Source organism: Nerophis ophidion, linkage group LG09 (genome assembly GCF_033978795.1).
Source record: "Nerophis ophidion isolate RoL-2023_Sa linkage group LG09, RoL_Noph_v1.0, whole genome shotgun sequence".
In the NCBI taxonomy this organism is placed as follows: domain Eukaryota; kingdom Metazoa; phylum Chordata; class Actinopteri; order Syngnathiformes; family Syngnathidae; genus Nerophis; species Nerophis ophidion.
In genome coordinates this window covers 15,805,722-15,828,056 of record NC_084619.1, presented here as the reverse complement: position 1 = coordinate 15,828,056, position 22,335 = coordinate 15,805,722, and the positions used below count along the sequence as shown (strand labels likewise).

General features: G+C 39.4%; 1 protein-coding gene across 2 annotated transcripts; it reads right to left on the bottom strand.

Annotated features, from left to right (window-relative positions):
- Nucleotides 1–3,955: 3,955 nt before the first annotated feature.
- fam135a (family with sequence similarity 135 member A) lies at nucleotides 3,956–22,049 on the bottom strand. Of its 2 annotated transcripts, XM_061910399.1 has the most exons (21): nucleotides 21,794–22,049; nucleotides 15,612–15,744; nucleotides 14,720–14,799; nucleotides 13,913–14,052; nucleotides 10,904–10,974; nucleotides 10,634–10,807; nucleotides 10,386–10,512; nucleotides 10,123–10,276; nucleotides 9,626–9,703; nucleotides 9,195–9,244; nucleotides 8,824–8,982; nucleotides 8,617–8,690; nucleotides 8,364–8,518; nucleotides 6,447–8,286; nucleotides 6,213–6,373; nucleotides 6,029–6,120; nucleotides 5,826–5,923; nucleotides 5,568–5,719; nucleotides 5,384–5,494; nucleotides 5,170–5,283; nucleotides 3,956–4,992 (listed from the first exon to the last, which is right to left on the bottom strand). In XM_061910399.1, the coding sequence occupies exons 2-21, from the start codon at nucleotides 15,686–15,688 to the stop codon at nucleotides 4,787–4,789; spliced, it is 4,113 nt and encodes a 1,370-aa protein (XP_061766383.1). In that variant the 5' UTR covers nucleotides 15,689–15,744; nucleotides 21,794–22,049; the 3' UTR covers nucleotides 3,956–4,786. The 2 variants fall into 2 exon arrangements, with proteins under 2 accessions (XP_061766383.1, XP_061766385.1); XM_061910401.1 differs by lacking the exon at nucleotides 9,626–9,703.
- Nucleotides 22,050–22,335: the final 286 nt, after the last annotated feature.

The following is a 22,335-nucleotide window of genomic DNA, read 5'->3' as shown; positions in this document are numbered from 1 at the left end:
ACAATTACGTTAGGCAAGCAAACTGTTTACACCAGGGGTCACCAACACGGCGCCCGCGGGCACCAGGTAGCCCGTAAGGACCAGATGAGTCCGCTGGCCTGTTCTAAAAATAGAATACAATAGAATAGAATGGACTTTATTGTCATTATATTTGCATATAACGAGATTAAAGACTCCAACTGAAGGTTGCGGTAATTGCAAACAAATATGGGGTGAAATAAATAACACAAGAGGTAATAAAGGAAAAAACGAACAATTTAAATAAACATACTACCATCCAATAAAAATAATAAGCAATCCTATACAATTTACAAAACACTATAGAACAGGGGTGCCCATTACGTCGATCGCGAGCTACCAGTCGACCGCGGGGGGTGTGTCAGTCGATCTCCAGCCAGGCTTTTAAAAAAAAATAGTCCTAAAAATTAGTGATCATCAATCTTCACCAAGACGTCACTTAAATGACATTCACGGTACCGGAGGGTCTTGTGAGATGACGCTGGCTGCTGCAAGATCATTATTATTAAAATATGACCGAGAGGAAGGCGAGAAACACTTTTTATTTCAACAGACTCTCGCGCCGTCCCTTCCGTCAAAACTCTAAAGGCCGACTGCACATTTCCTATCTTCACAATAAAAGCCCTGCTTCATGCTGCCTGCGCTAACTAAATACAGAGTCTCGGAAAACTGGCGTGCACAAGCGATCCCTCAGAAAGCTGGCGTGCACATCACTTGTGCACCCAGCTTTCCGAGACTTTTATTTTGTTAGCGCAGGCAGCATGAAGCAGGGCTTTTATTGTGAAGATAGGAAATGTGCAGTCGGCCTTTAGAGTTTTGACGGAAGGGACGGCGCGAAAGTCTGTTGAAATAAAAAGTGTTTCTCGCCTTCCTCTCTGTCATTTTTTCATAATAATCAACTGGCAGCAGCCAGCGTCATCTCACAAGACCCTCGGCTGCCGTGAATGTCAATCAAGCAAGCTACGGAATTTGCCGCCAATGTTTTTCTTGTAAAGTGTATGGAAGCTGGATGAATTAGATGCCAAAAAACAACCACTTTCATGTGGTATTGTACAGAAAGGACAACTTTTTTTCTCCTCCATTTGAAAATATGGGCGTTATCATCATTACTGTCTGATTCCAATCAATGCAAGTCATCAGAATCAGGTAATACACAACTTATATTCTTGTCTTCGTGAAAGAAAGACATCTATATGTGTTACACATGCTTGTATTATCATTAAACACATTTAACTTGTTTACAAAAATGTCTCTTTCATAAATAAATAAATATAAATGATATATATAAATGAGGTAGATCCCCTCGAGTTGGTCAATTGAAAAGTAGCTCGCCTGCAGAAAAAGTGTGGGCACCCCTGCTATAGAAGTACAAAATACTGTACAATATACAGAACAAGACAAGAGCACCGAAGTAATACATAACAATTTAAACGTTTTGCACTCGAAGGGTAGTATTGCACTGATTGATTGATTGATTGATACTTTTATTAGTAGATTGCACAGTTCAGTACATATTCCGTACAACTGACCACTAAATGGTAACACCCGAATAAGTTTTTCAACTTGTTTAAGTCGTGGTCCACATTAATCAATTCATGGTAAAGTACATGAATTGTACTTTACCATGAATTGATTAACTTAAGTAGGGTATTAGGGCATGATATTGTATAGGAGTGAATTATTATTATTATAAGTTAGAGTTCAACATGGTGACAACTTTGGGAAAGAAGCTGTCTCTGAGCCTGTTTGTTCTGGCTCTGATGGACCTGTAGCGCCTGCCTGATGGTAGCAAGTCGAACAGGTGGAAGCCAGGGTGTGTGCTGTCCTTGGCAATAGCTCAAATAGCAGCACTTACCAGTGAGCTGCCTCTATTTTTTAAATTTTATTTATTTAGCAGCAAGCTGGTATCGCTTTGCTTGACATTTTTAATTCTAAGAGAGACAAAACTCAAATAGAATTTGAAAATCCAAGAAAATATTTTAAAGACTTGGTCTTCACTTGTTTGAATAAAATATTTTATTGTTTTACTTTGCTTCTTATAACTTTCAGAAAGACAATTTTAGAAAAAAAATACAACCTGAAAAATTATTTTGTGATTTTTAATTACATATATCGTTTTACCTTTTAAATTCCTTCCTCTTCTTTCCTGACAATTTAAATCAATGTTCAAATAAATGTACTTTCTTATAGTAAAAAATAATAAATACACTATAATTTAATACTTCATTTTAGCTTCTGTTTTTTCGACAAAGAATATTTGTGAAATATTTTTTCAAACATATGATCAAAATAAAATAAAAAATATTCTGGCAAATCTAGAAAATCTGTGAAATCAAATTTAAATCTTTTAACATTTTTGCTATGGAAAATCTAGAAGGAATAATGATTTGTCTTTGTTAGAAATATAGCTTGGGCCAACCTAAACATGTCATCAAAATTCTAAAATTAATCTTAATCAGGAAAAATTACTAATGATGTTCCATAAATTTTTTTTTTTTTTTTTTTCAAAAAGATTCGAATTAGCTAGTTTTTCTCTTCATTTATTTCGGTTGAATTTTAAAGAGTCGAAATTGAAGATAAACTATGTTTCAAAATGTAATTTTCATTTTTTTCCCTGTTTTCTCCTCTTTTAAACCGTTCAATTAAGTATTTTTTTCATCATTTATTCTCTACAAAAAACCTTCCATAAAAGGAAAAAAAAATGTACGACGGAATGACAGTTTGAAATACCCATTTTTTTATACGTATAGATTTATTTATTAAAGGTAAATTGACCAAATTGGCTATTTCTGGCCATTTATTTAAGTGTGTATCAAACTGGTAGCCCTTCGCATTAATCAGTACCCAAGAAGTATCTCTAGGTTTCAAAAAGGCTGGTGACCCCTGGTCTATACCATGAATTGATTAACGTGGACCACGACTTAAATAAGTTGAAAAACTTATTCGGGTGTTACCATTTAGTGGTTAATTGTACGGAATATGTACTGTACTGTGCAATCTACTAATACAAGTTTCAATCAATCAATCAAAACCGGTGCCAAACAAGAGGTACACAGTCAAGAGGGACCGTGGCTCTTCCTCCTCGACCCAAGTGAAACTTAAAACCTGTCGTTTTATGTCTTCTGCTTCGAACACATGGTCATTTGGCACCCTTGTTGCCCCAAAATGTCTCTGTCAAACACGAGAAAAGTGAACTTAACCCTTTTGAAAAGTTTTTAACTCCATTTTTTACTGTTTGTTGAGTTAGCTCTGGATTGATATGTGGACATGACAAAGGAAGTATTTGATACCTAGAACTGAGTTCACTTGTGTTTTTGTTCAATCCCAGAAAGACAGTGTTTAGTTTAGTTTAGTCCTGGCTTTGTAGATACACTGAGATGAAGTCTAAGCTCATTGTGTTTTTGAAACTGCACCTATTTCCTCAGAATTTTCAACAAATTTGAAGTGTTGAGCCCAGAGGATTATTTGAGATTTTTACGTTTTCGTAATGTGCTTGTTTTATTTTTGGCCAAAGTAAAACAAAGAAAAGAAGCTGAAGTTGTTTTTATTTTTAAGGTTATCATGCCATGATTTACCATTTCGTCCCACTTGGGAATAGATTTTCCTCCATGCGGTCTCAGAGCTCAAATGAGTTTGACACCCCTGGACTAAGGAGTTACAAACCTACTAAAAACTCCAGGCAACTCAATGTAATGTAAACACGACTATTTTTAACATTGAAAATGTAAATACATTGCCACCACAGAATGAACTAGGCGTAGAGCAGTCTCAGCTGCAGAGGGCTAAAATTAGATTGTTTGACTAAGTAACATGTAATTTTCTCCACAAATCACATGCATCTCAGGTTATTGCTATAAAGACAATTTCCTGGCTAAGTTTTGCTAAAGGAAACACTTTGCACTGTTGTCTTTACAAAAAAAACCCAACTCAAATCAAATGTTGTATTATCAATTTTAATAGAACAATATGATATATAAACATTTGTCCAATAAACAATTATCATATTCCAAGCAATACTTTCCAGTTTAAAATCACATAAACATCCATGTTACCAATCAAACACTTTTCATCAAACAAGTCAATTTTAAAACCCAAATGTGCTTTCTGTTAAACGACGAGGACTGCTTACAATCCCTGCGACAAACCGTTATGGTGTAGCTTTGTTTCACCAACAACGCGGTCGGTATAAGTGCACATTGCTGCATTAAGGATTAAAAACACTCACTATTTAAAGTCCAAGCAGCAACATTGTTAGTTCAAATCCAATCTTTTAAAAAAGGATGGAAAATAGTCAATATAAAAGTAACCTGTACAAATGACAATTTTCTGTACAAAAAGCTTTTAAAATGCAGTTGTGGTGCAAATGGATGCAATATCTTTAAAAATTGGTGGAAAAGGTCTCGAAATGGTGATGCTATGTGCAGACTTGTTGTTTTAACATTGTAGCAGCTCATAATTCGTTTCAACATCTACATTATTTGGATTAATTCAATAAAATATACAGAACCATACATAAATAACACTGAAAAGATAACCGAAAACTTGTCAAAAACTCTTCCCCAGCAAAAATAACAGCAGTAGAAAAATAACTAACTCCATACAAACTCATTTCAATCAAAACAAGGAAAAAATAATGTGTAATACATCTATTTCATTAAAAAGTCAATATTATTAGTTAAAAACTAAGTGACAGTCCGAGAATGGTCATTGGAGGACAATTCAGATGCAGTGAGGTATTAGCTCTACATTCTGATGTTCACATGCAGTTTTACTGAAAAAACTTGAGGCCTGCAACAAGGAAGAATTTCTCCAGAAAGATCTCCGAATCAAGAACAGCAATGTGGGCGGCGCGACCGATAAGAGAATTGGCTGTGTTGGGAAGCGCGTGGATGACATCATATCGCACAAGATTGCAGTCTTTGTTCTGAAGAACCGGCAGCAGCAGATTCTCAATCATCTCGGCGTACACGGGACCTGACAGACAAAATTTGTCACTTGGTGTCTTACCATAAATTGTAAAAATATGAACAAGAAGAGAACCACCTTTGCCTCTCACTAAAAGGTAGGTGAAAAACTATCGTTCAAATTTTCAATAGTAAAACAGGAACAAAACAATCTTAACATGTTTTTCTTAATAGTGCCTCATCTCACCAGTTTGCTTGTCTTTTAATGCAGTTTTGCACATCTCAATTCGTGCTGAATGATAAGGGACGTAGCGATCCTGCAGCGAACCCACCAGGACTACATTCTTGAAAAACTGCAGACCTGGAGGTAACAACAAATAAGTTCAGTAAAATTACCTGTATACTGTCACACAATCAGTACATACTAACTAAAGCATGTGATTAAAAAACCCAGTGCAAACCTGCTTTCTTGCTGAGCTTATAGAGAAAAGTCTGTCGAGGATCTGAGTGGTCACGGCATGTCAGCTGCAGCAATGACCCTGACTTTTTCCACTTCTGCATAAACCAAAGGCCTGGACACAATATGATATAAAACATCCTATCTAGTACAATTAACACTAATGTCAAACATGTTTTGTCACTCACCTGTATTGACCAAAGCAGAGCTGTTGTAGAGTGTGCCAAGGTGAGGTCCAGAAAGGGAAAGGAAGGTGTGCAACCTGCTCAGGTAACATTTAAACCTGGGCCTGGTCAGTACAGAGCGAACAATCAGGTTTCCCAGTGAGTGGCCCACAAAACTAAAATAAGACAAAAGCAAGTTAGAATTTAAATTATAGCATAACTCACATGACTGAAAAAAACTTAAAAATACTGTAAAAGTTATTTTAGTTGGATGCACTTTACCTTATCTTTGACAACGTGAGGTTGTAAATTTGGATATACTGGACTATTTCATCAAGCAGTCGGTCTGTCATTGACTCAAAGTCAGCAAATGTGTCATTCTGGGGATAAAAACGCCATTAAACCCAGACGCAAGTATGTAACTATAAATCCACTATGCATCTATGGCAACCTACTACTGCGTAGTGATCAATTAATACAATCACCTGGTTTCTCTCCGACATTAGGAAGTCTATACGAGCACCAGGCAGCCCAAGCTCCAGGTAAGTCTTTACCAATCTCAGATCTGCACTGTTGCCTGGATCAATATAGAGGAACATCAACATGTATCTTGTATTACTACCGCAGACTCAAATTAAAAAAGCATGCTCTCAAGAAACTGGTGCTTACCGTCCAAACCATGTACACAAACTATGAGATGAATGCCTTCTTCACAGCTTTCATCTTCCTCTAAGCTGAAATAGGGTACACTGGATGCCAGATCTGGTACTTCACTGTACAAGAAGCCTGGAAGCTTCAACTGCTTCATTTCTTCCTTAGCTTTGATGAACCTGATTGTCACATTTTATTAAGAGCATGTTTATGCATTTAAAGCCTTGTGTAGTATATAGGAACACAACTCACTCTTTCATCTGTGTTGTAGATGCACATTCGTACCACTGCAGATTACAAGGAACAGAGGCAGCTCGATGACGCCATCCTGCACTTTGTCCAACACTACTGGAGGCAGGATTGGAGCATATTGGAGCTGTAGATAAATCCCGTTCTTCATGGACATGGCCAATGTCAAGATGTTCAAACAAAAGACGTGTCTCCTGACCAGCTGTGTCTCCAGTACTGGTAGAATCCTCATCGGCTACACCATTCACAAAAGCGTAGCCATCTCCTTCCTCGAAGTAGCCATTTTCTATCATTTCATGATCGCCTTCGTCCTCGTCCTCCTCAACCTGAGGTCCTGTTTGTATTCCCAGTGTGATTGCAGAAGTCTCCACTGGACTAATCTCGGACACATCTGTGCTGGAACATGAGCCAAAATAGTTCTCTACCATGCCGCGTTTTACCAGATCAGTGCTACTGGTGGCAGAGTTACTTGAGTGGCACGCAGTTTGAGGTTCACTTCGAGACTCTTTACTGGCCTCTGCCTCCTCCAGTTTAACTTCAGGATTACCTAGCATTTTGGGGTCCATTTCCAAATTGAATGTAGGTTTTACATGATGGGGATCTACCACTGTAGCATCAGTGACAGTTTTATTTTCGTTATCCCCAGAGAACACAACACTCTGCTCCTGGACCACTATACTGGACCGCCTGCAAAAAACGTCACCTCCACCAGATCCTCTATCAGAACCTTCCCCTTCGTCATCTGACGGCAAGGAGTTAATGGAAGTGAGCGATGACTGAACACCCCTGGCAGTAGAAGTATCTTCTGAATGAAGAAAGTCTGCTGCGCCACCAGGCTGCTGCATTGGACTTGACTGAACAGGCCTATGCGTAGAACTGACAGGGGTCATCCTGGGCTGTGGGCCAGTAGTAGATGATTCAACCACACTGGGTCCTACACAAGTCTGAGTGCCTAAAACATGCTGAGTTGCAAAGGAGCTGGACTCACTCTCGATTCCTGAGTCTGAGAGGCGGGAAGAGGCACTCGGGGCTGCTGTATCGGGCAGCCTGATACAATCACTCTTTACCTGTACTGACACCAGACAGGAATGCTGGCTATGCTGTGTTGTCATGACCACACACTGACTGGAGTCACATTCTGTCTGTGTAAAATCTGGAATATTGCTTTTAATAGCACCTTCTGTCTGAGATGGTCCAACAATTGTGATTTTGCCACTTTGGTTATTCAGTCTTGGTTTGACCTCAATTTGCTTAGGTTCAGCAAAACACTGCGTCAGCTTTTGGTTACTATCGTCACCATCTTCATCTTTGTTCAGAGACTGCTGGCACACAGAGACAGTGCCTGTCTGAAGACAAGCAACTGCAGAAGTTCTATTGTCATTCGAGACACAATCAACAACACTCTGCACAAAGTGTGCTGATGAGGCAACAAGGTCAGAATAAGAACTACTCTGTAAACAACTAATAGAGTCCACCTGCAAGGCATCTTGGTCCTCTTCTAAGTTCAGGGGAGCCACCCCTTCCTTGTACTTGGTGCTAGGGTCAGTGAAAGGAGCTTTGAGGTTCTTATAACCCACCAGGACCACCGAGTCCTTAGATCCATGTCTGATGAGCTTCTTGGAATTATCAGTCTTTGCATTTTTCTTCAGTTTAACAGATTTGCCTTTGGATTTTGGAGGTGGATCAAAGTTGTCAGACCAGGTCTTATTTAAGGGGGCACACTGGGAATCAGGTGGTAAAGAGCTGGCTGCTGCAGCACAGTCTTTAGAACTGAATTTGTCTGTTTTGCTCAGCACTGAGCCCGTCCGTGTATTGTGTAAGCCCAGCCAAGGTCCATCCCGATCTAGTGAACATAAAAAAACAAATAAATGCGGTTTAAAACCATTCAGTCTATTTAAATACTCTTTACTTCTCACGGACCTTCAGTGATCGAATCGAGGTAACGATCCTCAAAAATGATAGGGAGAGAGCTGACGTCACCATCCAGGTCTGCACATTCCACTGGAAGTGGAGGCAAAAAAAGAAAGTAACTGGAACCTTTGATGGCGTTAGTCATCTGTTGGTGACTGTGAGCACTGCCAACAAAGGAGATAACTGGAGGTCAGAAGGGGAAAACATGGTATCCAATAATTGGATATCAATTTAGTATTACAGATGAGTCATTGGGACGTACTGTAACTCCTGATAGGCCAAAGCAGACTGTCTTGGATGCTCAAGACAGAAGAAAGCCTCAGCAAATCGCCTCACCTGAAATAACAACGGGTGTTAAGTCAAGATTAAGTTTCATTCTCAAATAACAGAAAAGTTTATGAGAAAACATTATTTCAGGATACTAGTCTAATATTTCAGTACCTATTGTATTTATGAAGTTTGAACTCACTCTTAGTGTGTGGTGTTCGACAGCGAGAAGGGCAGCAACTTTCTCCTGCAGCGATACAACCTCCATAAACTGTCCCCAAAGAGCCATGAGCAGAGAGCAGAGTTGGGCCAGATTCATGTTAACTAGCTCTGCCAACTCATCAGGAGACTCTGCTTTTTGCTATAGAATAAGAAAAAACCCACCAGTATACAACCTGAGTCACACATACCAATATCAAAATAATACATGAAAACCAAATGTTAAAAATAAATTAAAATATATATTAATTGATAAGTCATTTGATCTGTAGTCTCAATGTGATGTGACACTGCAAACACATGTTTGTCATCATGAGAGAAAAGAAAATAGTTGGATTATTCAGCAGATCCTACCTTCACTTGCTCACACAACTCAACTAAACGGGCCTCCAAGTCAAGTTTTTCTGAGGAGACATGGAACAGTATCACACTTGTGATTACTTTTGTACCTTATTTAGGGACTACAAATGTCTGAGAAAGATATGAGAATGAAGAACGATGTGTTAGACAATACTGGTGTGAAAAAAAGTATAGAAGACTATCTCTTAGAATTAGATAATACAATGGTGAGATCAAAGACAGTGTTAGAAAAAGCTGAGGTGAGGGCAATAACCTGATTTTAAATGTGGATAAAGAGATAGTAGGAAAAAGGTGGCAGCAGGTGAATTCTATCAGCACACTGATGTGGACAGTGCAATTTTGTTCCTACAGGAAGAGAACTGGAGTGAAGAGGAAAAAGGAGAGAAAGGCAGGCTGGTTTAAGGTATGGTGAGGGCAGGACATACCTATGTAGACGTGCCTTTGGCTTCGGGGATAGGGTCTTCTTAGTACTCTCTCATAAAGGACTTGCATGCTGGGCTTGGCTAGTAAGATTGCACATATAGGCATGTTTAACCTTTTATTACTTTGTTCTTTTGTGATAGTTTAGTATCTATCCACGAGTGTAGATTAGTTTTTGTAAGCCATTGTATTTTTAAGACAATCTTAAATGTGCTTGAAAGTTGTCATGATTTGGATTTTGTTTACTGTGCTAACAGAGCATTTAATGAATATGAAATTAAATACTTTTGATGGGTCTGTGAATACACAACATTTTTATTTAGGTGAAATGGTATGAGAATATGACTTAACTAAATATCATTGCTGAAAAACATGATACAAAATATGAGCATGTATGCAAAAAAAACAGCTGAGGCAGAGGACAAAATAAACTATTTGATTAATGTTATAAAGCAATTATTACATGTATTGCAAATGGATGAGCAACAGGAATGTATTTTACCTAGTTCCATACGATGGGAGGAAGGCAGGTCCTTGGTGATGGAGGTGAAGTAGTCAAACAGGCCCTGGTAGGCTAATAGGAGAGTGGAGCAGAGGTTTTGGTGGAGGCTTAGGGCATGCTGCACACAGTGGTCAGATACCAGGAATGACCTTCCCTGCAAGACCAGAATAGAAAATAGAAGACAATATAAATTGCTGAGCTCACTCAACTTTCCACACAAAGCTATGACATTACTAACAAAATAATTTTGTTTTTTTACGTACATCTTGCGAAACCTGCTTGACATAACTGCTGCCAAACACAACGTTCTCTAAAGGCGGGATAACAGAGTCTTTGCTCTGTGCTGGAGAATTGCGATTAAGCCACGTAGTTTTCACTGGCCGAGGAAAACTAGACAAAAGAGGAAAGGAAAACATTCAAAAGCTGCGTTATACCCCTTCAAAACAGTAACATGTTTAAATGGAAATATTTGTGTGTTGATAATATTTGTCGAGTTATGTTGCAGTTTCACCTGATAAGTGGTTGATGTAGTGCGACTAGGGAGGCATGGATGGCTACAGACATGACAGACAGGTGGAAGTAGTCAAACATGACATTGATGTGCTGGTGGATGCCACGCTGAAGGCTCAAGTGCAAACGAAGTGTGCGGCCACTTATGTTCTGTAAAGAGCTCGGGTCACCTGGTCTAGAGATAGGAAACACAAAGAGCATATATATTATTAGCACAGAGGACAATAGCCTACATTAAAATTGCATATTAACTGAAGTTATCAACACTTACGTGTAATCTCCATCAGTGAAGTACAGATCCAGAAGAAGCTGGAAATCCATATCACTGAGCAACTCTTCCACCTGAGGTTTAAAAAAGTACTTAGAGGCATTCAGTGTGGAAACAAGGAATGTCATGTGTATTTGGCCCAGTCAGCTGATACAGCTATATTTGTTTGCATGGATGTAATCTCTGAACAACTCTCTGCTGCCCCCTCATGTCTATCGAATACCTTTTCCCAAATTTTTGTTGACTATATAGCATTAGAAAAAGGTCACTAAATACTTTGCGTGTCATCCACTCTGACTTAAATACGGGTCTCAAATGTACAGTATATGTAGAAGAAAACAAATACGTTCGTCCCTTGCCACATAGCGCTTCAAATATTGCGGCTTCACAACATCGCAGATTTTTTAATTATATGATCATGTTTTTAAAGTATATTCCACAACATTTTTTGGCTAAAATAAGCATTTTATAGCATAAAATATCAATACCACAGTAGTACTTCATTGTCACCGATGTCCCACTGGGTGTGAGTTTTCCTTCCCCTTATGTGGGCTCTACCGAGGATGTCGTTGTGGTTTGTGCAGCCCTTTGAGACACTAGTGATTTAGGGCTATATAAACAATCATTGATTGATTGGTTGATTGATACTTGACACAAGAAGAGACCAAACCAATCAGAGCTGCATTGTGGCCACTGATTGGCTCAAGAGTGTAACGGTGACGAAAGAGTATTATTTCATGTCATTAGGGCTCTCATAATGTTTAAAAAAAAAATGTGTTCAATTCATAATGTTTGTTCTTTACGGCAATGTGTTTATCGCAGTCAAATCTGGAACCAATTAACGGCGATAGACGAGGAACGACTGTATTCAGAAACAAGAACCAAAATTGTCAATTCATACTGATTGAACTAATCTGCAGTAAATTGATTCCAGAAGACAGCGTTTAACGTGACCGCAAGTGCACGGACAATTCACTACAACTAAAGATGTAACAATATGAGCATTTCACATCACAATTATCATGACCAAAATGATCACGGTTATCATTAACGCAGTAGTTTTGAATGGGCTAAAACAGACATTGATATATTTTGAACAAGTATTTTTTTTTTTTTAATAACTAAAGTAAAAAGACACACCGTTAAAAAACCCTCTATTTTGCATGTTTTTATGTTTCTTATGATTCACTGATAGGGTTTTAGTTTTAGTGTATAATCTGTAATATACGACAAGCTTTCAATGTTTTAATTATTGGTTTTTCCTATAGCACTTTAGGATTTATTTAAATAAAAAATTAGCATCAAATCGATTCTTTTTTTATTCAACATTTTTGGTGGGTGTTGTGGCACACTCCTCTGTTCAACGGTCATTGAAAGCACTGTAAAACACCTTGGTCTCTATTTCTTCTGAGTATAGAATGATCACTCTGTCTTAAGAGAATACAGCTTGAAGGTTTATTGTGAACAATTAAATAGCTTAATTGCTCAGACAGGACTGTTTGTATATGTTTTGACTGGGGTATGTTGTTTCCTAATACAGAAAGACGTTAATGTCACTTGTTTTCATGTTTGTATTTATGTTAGCGATCTGACACCAGTCAGCCTCTGAGTATATCAAACACGTTTTTTCCCCCATAATTTTAATTTAAAACGGTAACACAAATTGTCTGGACTTTTACCATTTACCATTCACTATTACCGTTTATCATTACATTCCTAACTAAAAACGTAGGGATTTTTATTATTTGGATTCTCTTTTTGATTCTGCTGCAATTTGGTTGTTTAATGATTCTTATTTGGAAAAAAATGGTAACATTCAGGTTGATTACCATCAACTTTGTTTAGTTTTGAAGAAACATAAGTGGACAAACTTAACAGTGAGGTCCTAAGAGGCCAACAGCCTCAATAGGGTGCCAGGGTGCAGGGATTCCCCAGAAATAAATAATTTGTATCAAAAATAACTATGATACAATAATAAAATATATATTCCACTGTAGATATAAACAAAATAAAACCTATATTATTCTGTGACAATTACACAAAAATGTTTAGTGACATGTTGCAAATATTTTTAAAATTGAAATAACATGATTCTTTTAAAAAAAAAAAACACATATGAAAGTATATATATTTGTCAACCAGTGACAAATACAAGAAAACCAAGTCCAATTAAACCATGCATTGTACAATTTTGCAACCATCAATTATGAACATTAGCCAATAGTTTGCAGATAAATAACCACATCTACTTTGTCAGTAAAGGTCGTCTTGACTAATTACAGTTTCTCCAGCTATGGAGAACACTTCTCAGGCAGATGGCAAGCATGCAGCCTCTGAGTCAATCAGATGCTGTCGTGTCAAGTAACGCATAAGAAAAACTCATTTCACGCTTACAGTTAATAATTTCATGTTATACAATGAAGCGCTAACATGATATGCATTGTTAGTTAGTTACCTGCAGTTGTATTTTTTCTAAATGTAAATTTGGTCTACAGCCTGTTTCTTGCTAAGGAGAATCACAGCCACTGCTGCTAATGGAAATTCACTTCCAGCTCAAGGGGGATCAAAAAAGCGCCATTTATTCAAAGTTATCATATGCAGTAAACCCTAATATTTCTGGTATTATTTCCTCCCTTTAATGCAATCTGCACTTTGCAAGTATTGTAAGTTGCACTGATGTCATCCTTTCCAGTGAATAACTCTCGAGGATTCAGGCTAATTTGGTGCCACGCGTGGTGATGTTACACCCACCCACAGAAATTGTTAACACAATCGGCAAAACATTCCCAGGAATCGGGACACTGGAAAACGATTCTCAACAATAACCAGTTTTCCATTCCCATCCATACCATAGCACAGATGCTTGCAGGATGGGAGCAACCTCATCCTAAAAATGTTGGCCTAGTTTTAATACAGACCGGGAAGAGAAGATTTTGTGTCCATTGTTATAGAAAATCTATGGGGCGGATGCAACAACAGATGATGTTCTATGTGACAAACTACACAAAATACCTTCTTCTCATCCAGCAGCATCATGACTTTGAAGACGAGCACATCGTTGACAACAACCTCTTCATTCTTGTACAGAATTTGAAATGTTTTGCTGGAGATGATGTCGTCTTGGACCAAAGCAGGAAATGCAAGATCAGAGCCTGGACAGAAAAAACACTGTTCTTAATGTGGTGATCGTAAAAACATTCAGTGGTCATAGCCGAGATGTGTGCTAATCCATCCATCTTCTTCCGCTTATCCGAGGTCGGGTCGCTAGGGCAGCAGCTTCAGCAGGGAAGCCCAGACTTCCCCTGCATATTATATATATATATATATATATATATACACACATACATACACACACACTGTACATATATACACACATACATAAGTATACACTTACACATTATATATATATATATATATATATATATATATATATATATATATATATACACATACATACACACACACTGTACATATATACACACATACATAAGTATACACTTACACACACACATATACATATATATATATATATACATATATATATATATATATATATATATATATATATATATATACACACACACACACACACACACACACACACACACACACACACACACACACACACACATATACATCCATCCCATCCATTTTCTACCGCTTATTCCCTTTTGGGGTCGCGGGGGGCGCTGGTGCCTATCTCAGCTACAATCGGGCGGAAGGCGGGGTACACCCTGGACAAGTCGCCACACACATATACATACATACATATATTTATGTTTTTAATTTTTTTAACATCCCCAAAAATGTATTATTTACCGCTTGGGTGAAGAAGACTGGCCTCAATTTTGTGCGGGACCCGTGGTGGTATCTTCAGACTGGCACGAATCTGGTAGAACCTGGAAAAAGTGACATTTGACATGCTGGAATAAGATATTAACTCTGTCATGTTTGGTTTGCAGTGTCACGAGTACAGACACAAACCACACGGTCACTTGCAGTGGCTTCATTTGTAAAATGACACTAAACACTTTCGTCAATAAATAATGAGCACTTTCTAGAAAAGCTGGACTCTGAAGTGGAATTTCATTACACCACAAAAGACAAGCCTCACATTTGTACGACCTACAGCTTCAAAAGTTGTGCTTCATCCTTAGGGTTTACATACACGTATCAAATGTTGCTTGCTGGTTGGGTCTGCTCTTGTTCACTTTACACAAATATGTTTTGTAAAGATGGATGATATTTTTACTGAAGACTTTATATGGAGAACAAACACTTGTATTTTTTCAAAATGTAAATTTGGTCTACAGCCTGTTTCTTGCTAAGGAGAATCACAGCCGGCATCTTCATGTATATTCATTGTGCAATCTGCCACTATGAAAGTATGAGCTCAGTGCTTTCAAACAACAAATGTGATCACTTGATGCGGCGTCCACCGCATAGAAGATTCCATACATAATTCCCAACAATATATAGTTTTGTTATATGTGTCTTCTACACTATCTGCATTACACAACACGGATGACAAATATAACATGCTCCCAACCAATGCACAACAAATAAAGTAATGTGACAACAAGACACCCAATGTATTGGCAAGCTTTTCTGTAATAGATTGAGCAAAATATAATTGAGGAAGCATTAGCAAATAGCAATAGGCATGCAGACGCAACAAAGTACGGACAATTCAAACAACAGACTAACTCACCCTCTTTGGAACAGGTCCACATTGTAAAACTTGTGGAGCTCCACCGAGAACTCCACTGTGGCCTGAACTTCAGTCATGGTGGTTTCTACAGGCTGGGCTGCCTGACATCATCTGGGACACATCTGAAGAAGGCCTGTTTAAAAACGGCAAAACGAGTATGATTAGTAGGCAATTGTGTAATAAAAAATAGTGGGAGACTATGACTAATAGCACAAAATAATGCAGTTCAATTTGTAACACTTACACCCTCATATATTTGTATACGTGTAAACCAGCTGATTTGGCCCCTTGCCTTTATCCCAATCTGCACAGGGACGCGAACCATGATCGCTCGTCTGAGAGGCGAGTGTGCTGACTCCAGGTGGGGGAAATAATCTGATATATATTATATGCATCGCAATTCGGACATGGGTGATTGTAAAATCGATTAGTAAACATCAAAAATGTATTATTTGTTATAAATAAAGTAGCAGACGATTTAAAAAATTGTCTGACTTCAGCGAGCTACCTCATCAAACAATACAACCAAATTCTATATTGTAGGGCACTTATATTACAGTTTTGCACACTATCCATTTTCTCCCGCTTGTGCCTCTCGGGGTAGTGAGGGGGCTGCAGCTTATCCCAGCCCTCTTTAACTACGAAACCACGCTGTTGTAACACGGGGTTTGGCATTGTCTTGCTGAAATAAAAAGGGGCGTCCATGATAATGTTGCTTGGATGACAACATATGTTGCTCCAAAACCTGTATGGACCATTCAGCATTAATGGTGCCTTCACAGATGTGTAAGTTATCCATGCCTTGGGCACTAATGCACCCCCATACCATCACAGATGCTGGCTTTTGAACTTTGCACCTGTAACATTTCGGATGGTTATTTTCCTCTTTGCTCCAGAGGACACCACGTCCACAGTTTCCAAATATAATTTGAAATGTGGACGAGTCAGACCACAGAACATTTTTCCACTTTGTATCAGTCCATCTTAAATGAGCTCGGGCCCAGCGAAGCCAGCGGCGTTCCTTGGTGTTGTTGATAAATGGGTTTTGCTTTGCATAGGAGAGTTTTAACTTGCACTTACAGATGTAGCAACCAACTGTAGTTACTGACAGTGGTTTTATGAAGTGTACCTGAGCCAATATGGTAATATCCTTCACACACTGATGTCGGTTTTTGATGCAGTACCGCCTGAGGGATCAAAAGTCCGTAATATCATCGCTTACGTGCAGTGATTTCTTCAGATTCTCTGAACCTTTTGATGATTTTACTGACCGTAGATGGTAAGATCCCTAAATTCCTTGCAATAGCTCATTGAGAAATGTTGTTTTAAAACTGTTCGACAATTTGCTTACAAATTAGTGACCCTCACCACATCCTTGTTTGTGAATTACTTAGCATTTCATGAAAGCTGCTTTTATACCCAATCATGGCACCCACCTGTTCCCAATTAGCCTGCACACCTGTGGGATGTTCCAAATAAGTGTTTGATGAGTATTTCTCAACTTTTTTCAGTATTTATTGCCACATTTCCCAACTTCTTTGTCACGTGTTGCTGGCATCAAATTCTAAAGTTAATGATTATTTGCAAAAAAAATGTTTATCAGTTTGAACATCAAATATGTTGTCTTTGAAGCATATTCAACTGAATATGGGTTGAAAATAATTTGCAAATCATAGTATTCCGTTTATTTACATCTAACACAATTTCCCAACTCATATGGAAACAGGGTTTGTATTTCATATGGTGAGATAAGTAAGCCTATCTAGAAAACAAATGAATGACCACAATTGCACTGCATGTCTGACAACCAAAATAATAACTCGCTTTGTTGACCATTGACCGAAGAACAATAAACTAAACTAAAAACTTCTTTTTTTATAGGGTGGCAAAGAGTGTGGTTAGAATGCACAATACTGTTGCTCATGGCCGTAGCAGAGATAAATGAACTTGCTCCTTACATTAGTCAAGCACTAAATCAATGAATAATCCAAGTAAAGCAGTGTGACATTGCGGCCATATATGGCAACATTCATTGGAAGCTTGTTGACAAATACTGCAAACACTGATTATGTGGGTAACAGCCTGATTTACAAGACGTGACAGTATTTACAAACACCATTTGGTTTGTGTATTAACGAACTAACGAGTTTTCTTAAGACCAGTGTAATGGATATCTGCTTTGAAAGAGTATTTTAAAATCGTACCCCTCGCTAGTGTTACCATATCTGAGTTATTGTGCAGAACTTTGGGGAAATAATTACAAATGTGTGCTACTTTTGTTAACTGTGTTAAAAAAAAAAATTAGAATAATACATAATGTTGGATATAGAGAACATACAAACCCTTTATTTATTGAGTCAAAAATATTAAAGATCGATGATTTGGTAAAATTGCAAGCAGCTAAAATGATGTACTAAGCAAATTATACCCTGCTACCAAAGAATGTACAACAATTCTTCTCAACTAAAGAGGAGAAATATAACTTTAGAGGAAAATCTAATTTAAAACATATTCATACACGTACAACACTTAAAACATTTAGCATATCAGTATGTGGAATTGTGAAATTATCAATTATGTGGAATTATGATCAGTGTCAGAACTTGGTTCGCATTGCTGGCAGTAAGTCGGACACGTTTCCTGTGAGGGTTGGACTCCGCCAAGGCTGTCCTTTGTCACCGATTCTGTTCATAACTTTTATGGACAGAATTTCTTGGCGCAGTCAAGGCGTTGAGGGGTTCCGGTTTGGTGGCCACGGAATTAGGTCTCTGCTTTTTGCAGACGATGTGGTCCTGATGGCTTCATCTGGCCGGGATCTTCAGCTCTCACTGGATCGGTTCGCAGCCGAGTGTGAAGCGACCGGAATGAGAATCAGCACCTCCAAGTCAGAGTCCGTGGTTCTCGCCCGGAAAAGGGTGGAGTGCCATCTCTGGGTTGGGGAGGAGACCCTGGAGGAGTTCAAGTACCTAGGAGTCTTGTTCACGAGTGAGGGAAGAGTGGATCGTGAGATCGACAGGCGGATTGGTGCGGCGTCTTCAGTAATGCGGACGCTGTACCGATCCGTTGTGGTGAAAAAGGAGCTGAGCCTGAAGGGAAAGCTCTCAATTTACCGGTCAATCTACGTTCCCATCCTCACCTATGGTCATGAGCTTTGGGTCATGACCGAAAGGATAAGATCACGGGTACAAGCGGCCGAAATGAGTTTCCTCCGCTGTGTGGCGGGGCTCTCCCTTAGAGATAGGGTGAGAAGCTCTGCCATCCGAGAGGAGCTCAAAGTAAAGCCGCTGCTCCTCCACATCGAGAGGAGCCAGATGAAGTGGTTCGGGCATCTGGTCAGGATGCCACCCGAACGCCTCCCTAGGGAGGTGTTTAGTGCTTGTCCAAACGGTAGGAGGCCACGGGGAAGACCCAGGACACGTTGGGAAGACTATGTCTCCCGGCTGGCCTGGGAATGCCTCGGGATTCCCCGGGGAGAGCTAGGCGAAATGGCTGGGGAGAGGGAAGTCTGGGCCCCCCGCGACCCGACCTCGGATAAGCGGAAGAAGATGGGTGGATGGATGGATATGTGGAATTAAATTATGGAATGGAGTAAGTAAAGAAGTTAAACATTGTACTGATACGATCCACTTTAAGAGGCTGTTTAAATTAATAGTGCTTACAAAAGTACAAAGAAGAAGAATTATGAAAAACACTTTCAACATTATTGAAAATAAGATATTCTTCATCTCAGTATGTTGGTAATGACTGAATTAATTAAAGGCCTACTGAAACCCACTACTACCAACCACGCAGTCTGATAGTTTATATACTGTATCAATGATGAAATATTAACATTGCAACACATGCCAATACGGCCTTTTTAGTTTACTAAATTGCAATTTTAAATTTCCCGGGAGTTTCGTCTTGAAAACGTTGTGTAATGATGACGTGTACGCAAGACGTCACAGGTTTTTAGGAAATATGAGCGCTGCACACACACACACACACACACACAGCTAAAAGTCGTCTGCTTTAACCGCATAATTACACAGTATTTTGGAGATCTGTGTTGCTGAATCTTTTGCAATTTGTTCCAATTAATATTGGAGAAGTCAAATTAGAAAGATGGAGTTGGGAAGCTTTAGCCTTTAGCCACACAAACACACTGTGATTCCTTGTTTAAAATTCCCGGAGGTGAAACTTTACTATGGATCAGAGCGCGGTCAAGCGAACATGAATTCCGACCGAATGTCAACCAGTAGGTTTCGGTGAGAAAATTGTGGTAAGAAGTCGCTTCTTACTGGAGATCAGCTGAGCTTGTGTCGTCCATATCTGCCGTCCACTCCCCTGAGACACTGGCATCAAGACACCCGTGGAGACACACCTCCGACTATCAGGTACTGTTAAAGTCACTAAAACACTAGCAACACAATAGAAAGATAAGGGATTTCCTAGAATTATCCTAGTAAATGTGTCTAAAAACATCTAAATCCGTCCCAATGCAATCGCGTTTTATTGTATTTTTTCTAGTCCGTCCCTATTAATACCCTCAAACACAAATCTTCCATCCTCGCTCAAATTAATGGGGATATTGTCGTTCTCTCGGCCTGAACACCACTTTTTGTTGGAGGCTTCCATTAAAATCAATGTGAATATGGGAGGAGCCCCCACACTTGTGACGTCATCGTCTGCGACTTCCGGTAAAGGCAGGGCTTTTTTGTCAGCACCAAAAGTTGCGAACTTTATCGTGGCTGTTCTCTACTAAATCCATCCATCCATCATCTTCCGCTTATCCGAGGTCGGGTCGCGGGGGCAGCAGCCTAAGCAGGGAAACCCAGACTTCCCTCCCCCCAGCCACTTCGTCTAGCTCTTCCCGGGGGATCCCGAGGCGTTCCCAGGCCAGCCGGGAGACATAGTCTTCCCAACGTGTCCTGGGTCTTCCCCGTGGCCTCCTACCGGTTGGACGTGCCCTAAACACCTCCCTAGGGAGGCGTTCGGGTGACATCCTGACCAGATGCCCGAACCACCTCATCTGGCTCCTCTCGATGTGAAGGAGCAGCCTTTCGGCTCAATCATTGCTCAAATGAGTGTTTTTTTTTTTTTGTTTTTGTTTTTCTTTTCTTGTTGTTGTTCTTTGTTTTATGTGAAGATTGCCGAAATAAAAATACATTGACATTGAAGGAGCAGCTGCTTTACTTTGAGTCCCTCCCGGATGGCAGAGCTTCTCACCCTATCTCTAAGGGAGAGCCCCGCCACACGGCGGAGGAAACTCATTTCGGCCGCTTGTACCCGTGATCTTATCCTTTTGGTCATGACCCAAAGCTCATGACCATAGGTGAGGATGGGAACGTAGATCGACCGGTAAATTGAGAGCTTTGCCTTCCGGCTCAGCTCCTTCTTCACCACAACGGATCGGTACAACGTCCGCATTACTGAAGACGCCGCTAAATCTACTAAATCCTTTCAGCAAAAATGGCAATATCGCGAAATGATCAAGTATGACACGTAGAATGGGCCTGCTATCCCCGTTTAAATAAGAAAATCTCATTTCAGTAGGCCTTTAATTATATGTTACAGAACTGTTGTATTACTCATTCACGGATGTCATTTTACAATTTTGCTGTAAAAAAGGTCAGTAAATGAATGTATATATTTGTGGGCGCTCTGACGTGGGAAAGGGGTAGGATTAAATAAGCTTTGCTTCTTCCTACTCCTTTTCGGACAGGAAGTGATATCAAATTGTCTGTAGTGTATTGTAAATACGTTCATGTTCGAAAGAAACTAAGAAAAAAAGACGAAAAGAGGTGCATTGAAGGCTTAACGTTAGTAGAAGTAGCCAAACTAGTACTGGTCGTTTGGTAAACACAAACAACATTTAGTTTACATATAAATTAAAGCTAAGACAGAGACACCTAACTTGACTCCTCTTAAAAAAAACAATATTGATGGAATGACAACATAAACAACTACGAGCGCGTTATTCGACATTGTTAGTGAAGAGTACGTCCTGTAGGCTAATAGTATTAGCATCCTGCTCCTGTGTGGAATCACCCTTCATTCGCTAAGCCCCCTCACAATACAAGTTGGGTTTAATAAAAAGGTCGACACAAAAGTAATAATAGCTCCAAATAGTCACCATTGTGCTGAGCAGCCATGCAGAAGCTAACATGCTAACAGCAGCTACGTAGAAGCTAGCGACTCACCATTGCGCTGGCAGGCTAACATTAGCTAGCTAACCAACGTTAGCTCCGATTTCAATCCAGATTTCCTCTCGTTTCTCTTGTGCTCCCAGGTGCCGTCAGAAAAGCCCGACTAGCTCAGTCTACCTTCCGACCAACGATAAGAGGAGAGCCGCACATTGGATGAAAGACTGGCCATTTGCGCTGGAGAATGGAGGCAGCCTTGACTTGACGTGAGTGGCTGGCTGTCAGTGGCTGAGATGAATGCGCACATATTCTGCTGCAGGGGTCACCAACCTTTTTCAAACCAAGAGCTACTTCTTGGGTACTGATTAATGCGAAGGGCTACCAGTTTGATACACTTAAATAAATTGCCAGGAATAGCCAATTTGCTCAATTTACCTTTAACTCTATGTTATTATTAATGATTAATGATATTTATCTTTGTGTAAACACTGATCATCTTAATTATTTCTCACAATAAATACAGTGGGGCAAAAAAGTATTTAGTCAGCCACCGATTGTGCAAGTTCTCCCACTTAAAATGATGACAGAGGTCTGTCATT

What these genes read in the sequence shown, in the direction of transcription:
- fam135a (XM_061910399.1), bottom strand. Translation starts at nt 15,688, where the DNA reads ATGACTGAAGTTCAGGCCACAGTGGAGTTCTCGGTGGAGCTCCACAAG. An exon ending in TAATGTCGGAGAGAAACCAG is followed by an intron (nt 5,924 to 6,028) that starts GTGATTGTATTA and finishes TTTTATCCCCAG; the next exon opens with AATGACACATTTGCTGACTT. An exon ending in CTCACGTTGTCAAAGATAAG is followed by an intron (nt 5,720 to 5,825) that starts GTAAAGTGCATC and finishes GTCTTATTTTAG; the next exon opens with TTTTGTGGGCCACTCACTGG.